At 40.3% G+C, this 8922-nt stretch overlaps 1 protein-coding gene across 4 annotated transcripts in view; it reads right to left on the bottom strand.

Annotated features, from left to right (window-relative positions):
* Positions 1-1925: 1925 nt before the first annotated feature.
* Positions 1926-8922, bottom strand: part of LOC109953044 (ADAMTS-like protein 2) — a 28348-nt gene continuing 21351 nt past the window's right edge. For 2 of the 4 annotated variants that reach the window (XM_020588402.1, XM_020588405.1), the window contains 8 exons: positions 8218-8318; positions 7420-7546; positions 5789-6002; positions 4858-5013; positions 4561-4731; positions 4207-4383; positions 3861-4014; positions 1926-3723 (listed from right to left, as the gene is read on the bottom strand). In XM_020588402.1, the coding sequence (XP_020444058.1) occupies positions 3575-3723; positions 3861-4014; positions 4207-4383; positions 4561-4731; positions 4858-5013; positions 5789-6002; positions 7420-7546; positions 8218-8318 (1249 nt within the window). In that variant the 3' untranslated portion in view covers positions 1926-3574. Of the gene's footprint in view, positions 3724-3860; positions 4015-4155; positions 4384-4560; positions 4732-4857; positions 5014-5788; positions 6003-7419; positions 7547-8217; positions 8319-8922 lie in introns of those variants that run through there. The other 2 variants (XM_020588403.1, XM_020588404.1) reach the window with 2 other exon arrangements.

Below are 8922 nucleotides of genomic sequence, written 5' to 3'. Positions count from 1 at the left end.
TTAGATTTCTGCAATTTCTTGTCATTTTTATTCAAAGTCCTGCTTGGAATCCTAACAATAATGTACATATGGTAGCTTCTTTCAACTATAAATTATGGTGTACAAAAGATTCTCATCTATATATATACACCACATTACCAGGCATCAAACCTAATTCCAATCTGTTAATCAGAGGTGTAAATGGAATACAAAAGATTCTCATCTATATATATACACCACATTACCAGGCATCAAACCTAATTCCAATCTGTTAATCAGAGGTGTAAAGTAACTAAGTACTTTTACTCAAGTACTGTACTTGAGTACGTTTTTGATTTTCTGCTATTTCTTAGTTTGACATCACGACATTTTAGAGGCAAACATGTTACTTCCTTCTCCACTATATTTATCTGACAACATGAGTTGCTAATATAGTTACTGTTCAGAATCAAACTAAACACTTTATTGATCCCCGGTGGGAAATTCACAAGCTACCCAACAGTAATTCAAAGCATAAGATAGTTAACATTAGCTCTACCTTTGCCAGGTGCAACAGTAAAGTGGCATAATAATGCATCAATAATTACAAAGCAGTAATATGATATACAGTCACGTGAAATGTGTCATTCTGCATAATGAGTATTTTAAGTACAAGTATTTTTTACACTGTGGTGTTTCTACTTTTACTTAAACACAAACAACCTGAGTACTTCTTCAACCACTGGTGTTAATGTTACTAAAATAACTGACAAAAAGTATGTCAGCAAACTGATTTTCAGAGAACGCTGAAGCCAATCTGACAAAACATTCAGAAACCTGGGAACTTCCATAAAGGTCTAGGACAAAACCTTAGCACCTGAATCATTTCTCAACACGTTTCAGTACAAGTCTAATACTCACGTTTGTGGTTTTTCCACTGGGTAAAAATGAACAAAAGATCAGTTCTTATGTTTCTTTTTATCACTATTATCAACCCTATACTACATTCACTTCACACTCTACTAAATTGTCAGTTTCCATCATAGTTCCAATGTTAAACCTACAATACAAGCAAGCTGACATATGTAATCTGTTAGAAACCTTTCAGAAATAAATTTTATATCATAAATGATCATAAACTGTATGATCATTCTCTGCTTTGTGGTGGTGTTGATCTGTATTGTGCCATATTTACATTTTCATTTTTTGTCCATTCCATATATTTGGCTAAATAACAGAACCATGTCTCCGTATCACCCATACTTACAGTGGTTGTTTGCCTATACGCTGTGGTATGATCAGTCCCGATGGAAGTACGCACCTTCTCTGAAGCTGCTGGTCTTTCCTGCAGACAAAGATTTGTCAGGAATTCTTACAATAGAATGACAAACTGTTTCTGAATGTTGTTTAAATCTGAAAATAAAATTAAATCACCTAGAGGTCCTCTTACTGGCTGTCTGTAACCCAAAGACCAAGACTTCTCTGTCGAAACCAGCTTGGTGTGAACTCATGTATAATTTGGTTTCACCCAGGACATATCCATTACAATCTGTTGTGACGATGACAATGCTTCTTGTGCGGGCGCTGAACACAACACAATGGTCACTTAATATACTTAAGTACATTCCGTATAGGAAACGGGTCCCGTCTCTGATGATTGCATAATTAGCACCCACAGTTCCTTTATTGAGAACAGCATATAACCTTACACCTCCTCTGTCTGGTTCTCATGTAAACCAGCTTGAATTACCATAGTTAAGCTTGCAACCATTGAAATTTAAGCTTTGGTCAGTTAGTTTTCAGGTCTTTACTATGTTACTGAATAGTCTCCTTCCATATTCTTACAACTACCATCTGAAGTTTTCTTCAGCAAGTAGTTTTGTCCTGCACTACATGCAAGGGTCAATCCAGGGTTGGTCCACCAAGAGGAGCAGCAGTCAAAGGTCAGACACAGATACATGTCGAAAACAGTCAATCTTTTATTCTTTATTTGTGATACAGCAAACAAACAACAATGGCAGCAGCTCTGTGGGCAATGTAACAACAGATAACCAACACGGGAGAGACCAACAGTGACAGTCATGTTTACAGTGCGTTTTGGATCGATGAGAATTTGACCCCAACAGCCATGTTGGTACAGTACCAGCGCTCGACTGTCGCTGTGTTTGTTCTAGACTTTTCCCCCAAGCCTGGGATGCATTTCTTTTTCTTTTTTTACTTCCAAGTACCACCACATTTGAAATGTAATATGGGTAACCACGGGTTGCTTGCTGAGGAGCCAACATTCACATCTCCCAAATCTCAACAACTGAAGTACTAGTAGTCTTACAGTTTAAATACTGTATAACAGAAACAGCCATGTGAATGACCCCCATGCAGGTCCCCCTATGAGAAGCACGTATCAGCCTTTAATTGTTGAGTGGTGTTACCATATGTCATTCACCTACTGAAGGTATATGTTAATATAACTATTACTACTGCTAACTTTTCAGTGTTATACTCATTTTAAACTTTTATTTAGCATGACTGCTGGATGTATTTTTAGGAGGAGTTCTGCAGTCTGCTGTTATAAAGCCATAATGTGGATCAGCTGGTCAGTGGCAGAAACAAGCGCAGCTACAGCTCAGCAGGGCAGCAATAGTACAGCCTGAACAAACTTTCTGCACAGGGCTAGGTACAGCAGGATGGGATTGGACCAATGCGAAATGGCTCTGCCAAAGTGCTTTCCTGCTCCACTCTGTTCTGGTCTGTTGTCACATTAACAACAAAGCTGCCTTGTGTCTTTCACATGCTTTGGGTGCACCTTTAGTGGAAAACACAACATTTAGTAGTAGTGAGGGAGTGGATAGAATATAGACACTATATGGAACATCACCTTTAAATTGGCAGATACTTTAAGTGATGGATGGATGAAAAATCCTTGAGGGTTTTTACCTCTTACTGTAGAACAATGAGTGCTATATTGAGAAGGATGAAAAGAAAGGAGGAGTAGACACTAGAGGAAGGATGCTTATCAAAAGAAGGGTTTGCTGCTTATGTTTTGAAGTTAAGGAAACCGATGAACAGACATCCCACTATGTCCTGAAGCTAGTGCATCTTCACATTGCCTGGGAAGGAGGTGGTCAGTGAATACATATAGTAGCATACTGGCTAAATGGTCAGGGTGCTCGTCATATGGAGTAGGTCAAGTAGGCTCTGTCATGAATGGGTCTGCAGCTGTTCTCGGCACTTCAGGTCAACGTCTAGTTATAAAATGCTGCTACACAGGAGAAATTGTGCTCTGTCTGCAAAACTACTCAGCTGATGATTCTTTGAGGAAACACTAAGAGTAATTTAGATTTAGTATCTTTAATAGTGGTGACAATACATTGTTAAAAACTATTTACTTTCAGGAGCACTTCTATGTGTGAGGGGCAAGAGCAAAGGGATAATGTGGACATGTAGAAGGCAGTGACCACATGCTGACCATTGATATAGTGACACGGTAACAGGAATAAGGTAAATGTTATGTCCTGAGGCCATACATTGTTAGCAGCACACTGTAGTAGTTGTGTAGCACCAGTAAGAATGCAGTGTTGGTGTCCAGGGGTTAAGGTGAGAGGTTACAGTTGAGACTTCAGGGTCTAGGTGCTTTACAGGACTGGCAGCAAGCCTTTCTATAGTACCAATGGGAGCACAGTTTCACCTTTAGCACCAGGGCACAGTTGGCTGTTGGCTTGTCTTGGCAGGAGTCATCCATTGCTACTGATGCTGCTGGGGGCGCTGCTGGATAACCAAACAGAAGCCATAACAACTATTACATATACAGAAAAAGGAAAGTGTGTTTAAAACGTTGAATGCTAATTTATCCACTTAATTTGCACTGTAGCTCCAGTAAATGCTCACACCCAGCATTTGTGTACCTGGTGTTTCTTTTGGACAGCTCTGGATTTCACAGCTCTGTCTGGCTTTTGGCTTGAGCGCTGAGTCGCAGCTGTGGCCTCTGGTTACCAGTTCCTGCCCCTGGTAACACTTGACCTCTCGAACCTGGACACCATTCCCACAGGTTTTACTGCACTGTGGGGGCATAAGGGAACAGAACTAGTCTTTTTTCTCTACATATTACTGATGATCAGTCAGATGGTCCTACAAAACATAATTTGACAGTAAAGCTAGACATCACAGCCAGTCATTTTGAGAGTATTTAAATAGCCACACCTGGTAGCGTACTGGCTGGTTGATGCATCAGTAGGCAGGACAGACACTGACCTGGGACCAGGAGGTAGTGAACCATTTTGAGCAGGGTCTCTGGAAGCAGGAGGAGCTGGTCTCTGGTTTGTTGGTTTGGTCACAGCTACTGTCTGGAAACTCTTTAAACACACCACCTTCCAGCCCAGCACACACCACCCAACGGTGCCGCACACCACGGCCACATGTAGTGTTACACTATTACACACACACACACACACACACACACGATGGGGGGGAAAAAGAACAATACTGACTCTGATATTGGTATTGTCTTATAGAGACATATTCCAGTCAACTCTAGCCAAAATGTGCTCTGTCCTGACCTCTCAACAGTGAAGCACACTTCCATGGACTGGTTCTAAAAATGTTTACCTGTTGCCATTCCTGTTCCACCCAGTGGGGGGCGCATTCTCTGTCACCACAGGGATAGATGGCCAGCGGACGCAGTGATTGGGCACACTGCTCTTCTGACATCACTTCCCCACTTGATGATCGACACATCACTGCACGCACCATCCTTCCCTCTCCACACACACCTGAGCACTGACACATACACAGAAATGTTTTAATGAAGTATAAAACTGAGGTGATATTTTTCTAAATCTAAATATGAGAAATATTAAAATGATATGTGTTCAGTGTGCATGTACAGTAAGTTGTTACACTCACAGGCCCCCAATCAGAAACAGTCCATCTTCTGTCGCAGGGTGGGCCTTCACATTCCTGACTTTCTATTGGCTGAGAGGACTTATTACATAATCTCATCGCCATGGAACAACGAACCTCCCGAGTCCGAACACCCCGAGAGCCGCAACGTGCCAAACACTAACACAAACAGTGACACACACAAATTTCTGGTATTAATATAATCGCACTCTACAGTGAGAAATATTTATTAAACAGCCACATATCATTTTTAGTATGGAAACCAGTTCCCACTGTGATTCTCAGTAGCAGTATTTACAGGTATGTTCCATCTTGACATTTTCTAGGCTATAAATTTGGATATAAAAACAAGATTTCCCACCAAGATGTCCATGACAAAAGAACACATGAGATTAAAAATGTTTTACCTCATTATGCAAATTTATGCGGCAAGGCACAACACAATCTAATCCAATCATCTACTCCTTATGGAGTACCTGGGGTGTAGGTGTATGAAGGTTCTACATTTCCATGCATCGTTTTTGGGTTTTCATGCTCACAAAAGTCAGGACATAAAATTATAGCCAGAGAATACTAAAAGAAGTGTGAAATACTGTTGCATTCCCTTTCCCATTTCAATTCCCGGTTGGTTTCAGCTTAAAATGTATTTTTGTTTTAGCTCCAGAAGCTATTTTCTAAGACATCTGTAGATATACATGGTTTCTGTTACTGCCATTTCTAACAACTGCTCGATTGCAATGTTTTGATACAGAGTTTGAAAATCTTGAAGGTTGATGCACACTGGCATTACTTTGTTTATCATTGCTTTGGCCACAGCAAAATCTGATTTCAAGGCATCAAACTTCAAGTTCATCACAGTCTGAATTTTGGTACAATGACAATACTCGCCATCGACATCACAGCATATGACAGTGCACACAGCTTTCTGTAATACCTCTGACCACTCCGCCACCTCCCACTGTGGACCACAGCTCTGACCAAGGCAGACTTTTCTAGTGGCTGGTTTGTGCAAGTCATGTGACAGACACAGCGAATCATAGACAGAGGAGTCGAGACCAGGTGACAGCATCTTCCAGCAGCGCACAGTTCGGTACTGAACACCCTCACCACAGGTTCGAGAGCACTCACTCCAGCCACTGGTCTCCCATCTGAAAAGTGGTGACCTGTAGTTAGTGGGGTCTTCACTGAAACCAAATACAGTTTCGGGGATATTTAGTGAAGTCCACCGTTTCAGTCACACTCAGTGATATTCTTTCTTCTACCTGTGTTTTGAATATCTATCTCAAAAATGTGAGAAATAACCCACTTAAGATTTATTAAAAAATTGTTGTCATTTTGACCCACCAGCCTTCTTCGAGGCTAGTGAAATAAGTTAGTAGTGTGAAGCAAACATTAAAATATAATAAACAGGCAGTTAGGCTAATGACATCACAACATAACCAGCCCACACAGGTCACGCTGGGTCAGGTGCACATTCTGTGTCACGTTATGTTGGCCACAAAGCAAAAACGTGAAAAAGGTGAATTTGCTGAAGTCACAGCAGGACGAAGCTAGTCAGGAATCAGAAGCTCAACAGGCCAAGCTGGACCCAGTTATAAAACCTACAGTTATGGCTAAAAATACTAGCACCCCCACAGTTCTGTCAGATAACGCACCACTTCTCCCAGAAAATTGTTGCAATCACAGATTCTTTGGTATGCTCATGTTTCTTTTTGTTTGCACTGGAACAGCACAAAAAGCAGACAAAAGAAGCCAATACTTTGAATCCTCTAAGCTGTTCCCTCAATGTGGAAACTACACAAACGCACCAGTCATTAAGAAATTTTTTTTTTACCCTGGTACCTCCTCTCCCCACAGGTACATGGGGGTCCATGCTGTATACAGCCTGAGCAGTAAAGCTGCATAATATAAGCTACGTATACAATACACATCATGTCATTTGGCTCGGCCTTATTGCCCTCCAAAGATGTACAAAATAAAATGGCCCTGCTCTTCATATTATGAAATTTATAGTCTGGTTCACACTATAGTCAACCTTAGACCAACTTCCATTACATATTTAAATCACATATACACAGTAATAAACATAACTATAAGAAATAAAGCACATCAGTTATGTACAAAATATTCAAATATATCAGAATATAAGTTTTTCTTTTCTCTATTTATACATTTGACATATTAATATATAGTTTTACAGACATGCTTTAACAGGCATTGGCTTGATGTTAGATCTGAGGGGAGGGATGTTAGTCCCTGGATACTGGTGGAAGCTTTTTTTAAGGCTGAGATGGTCACTGCTGAAACGATTATGGTATGGCCAACGTGTACATGATCCCCCCCCTACTCCAGGGTACAGCCACTGACTATGAGGGGTTTGAACACCATAATTTTAACCCACCCCTGGATTCAGAGGGTGTGATTTGAAATGTGTTTGTTTTTCCTCATCTCCCACCCAAGTTAGACATCACTTCTTTGCCATTTGTACAGGAAACTCTCTCAAGGTATGAAGAATTTAACAAACCTCTTTATGTGTCTGTCAGTCAATAAGTTAAAGGCCAGTACCTTGGAGGACATTCCTTTCCAGTACACAACTCATGTGTGGGCTCTGGCCTGGTCAGAGAGTCACAGTAAGTGTCATCAACTTCAGCACCATCATACCGAACACACAGGGCATAGCTAGTAGTGATACCTAGTAATACACATAGACACACAGTGTTAAGAGAGTGTACTGTGCACAGACTGCAGACACAGATCAACAACAGAGTCCATGTGCACGACAATACATGTACTACAATGCAATGCAAAACATACAATGCAGATCATACGTGGCATAACATACAGTATGTACATGAGTAAAGACAATGTCTGTGACAGATTTATAGTTTAGGTGAGCAATAATGCATGGGAAGTCGTCCTAACAACAACTGGAACAGTGAAGGCAAACAACACTGTCTATAGCTGAAGCTGGCAGCTGGACTTGCTTGATGTTCTTGCAGATGTGTTACTTCACATCCGAAAAGCTTAGTCAGAAAAAAAAAAAGTTTGTTTAGTACTTTCAGTAGTTTCAGTTTTGCCAGTGAAAGTTAACTGGTAATGGAGCATGAAGTGTCACTAGGATTACTTGTAGTTTAATAAACCTAGCACACTTGATTTCGGACAGTGTTTAAACAGTGGTCTGTAACTCCAGATGAGTTGTCCTCATATGGAATTTTAGCAGACACCTACAGTACCAGCCAGTCACACACAAATCTTATTTATGGCCATAGTACAAAAATTTCACAAGCTGCATTATCAAAAATTCTACCTCATTACCTGTGGATATTATGTTAATATATGTTTGCATATTGAGCATGTGTTTACCTGTTGTACAGGTTGAGCTGCATGGAGCATAAGCAGAAACCTTCCAGCGATACATGTCTGCCAAACTAATATCTGGGTCGAGACCCACATCAAAGTCATTGCTGGGAGGGGCAGAGACAGACAGGTAGTTTGAAATCAGATCTTTTTCCAGTTTGTTACTAAAATCCCACTAATGTAACAATTTTTGGGCTTAAAGAAGAGGAAGGTTATGTTAATTAAGTTATAAATATATTTAAAAAGAGGGCAACAACTGCACACAAGCAGCACAGTCATATTGTGGATACAATTTAGGGCCACCCAAGTTACTCATCCTAATATTAGCCTATTATTTTATTATAATAATATTCAGTTATCATCAGTATTAGAATATAAACTGTCCCCACCCCCCATTTTCGTCTTACCTATTTCATTTATTGATTATATTTTCTTATTTTTCATCTTCTTCATTCCATTTATGTCATTTCATTATTACATTTACCATTATCTTTTCTTCCCCATCAACAAACCAAGAGGAGTCGTATAAGGGATCCAATGGGTCGGGCCCCTCCTGTCAAGGTCGGGGCAGAGCTGCATAATTCCAGTTCCAACAATCAAAATAAGTCATAATAAAAAAAATATAAAACAAGAGAAAGGATTTACTTTAACCATAAAACAAAGGTGCTTGTGGCCTTGTCTTGTTCCAGTGCTGGTAGTCCAGGGCAGAAG

This window comes from Monopterus albus, unplaced genomic scaffold (genome assembly GCF_001952655.1).
Source record: "Monopterus albus unplaced genomic scaffold, M_albus_1.0 scaffold536.1, whole genome shotgun sequence".
Lineage (NCBI taxonomy): Eukaryota > Metazoa > Chordata > Actinopteri > Synbranchiformes > Synbranchidae > Monopterus > Monopterus albus.
Note: the sequence above shows the minus strand (reverse complement) of the source record. Positions and strands in the feature narration are given on the sequence as shown.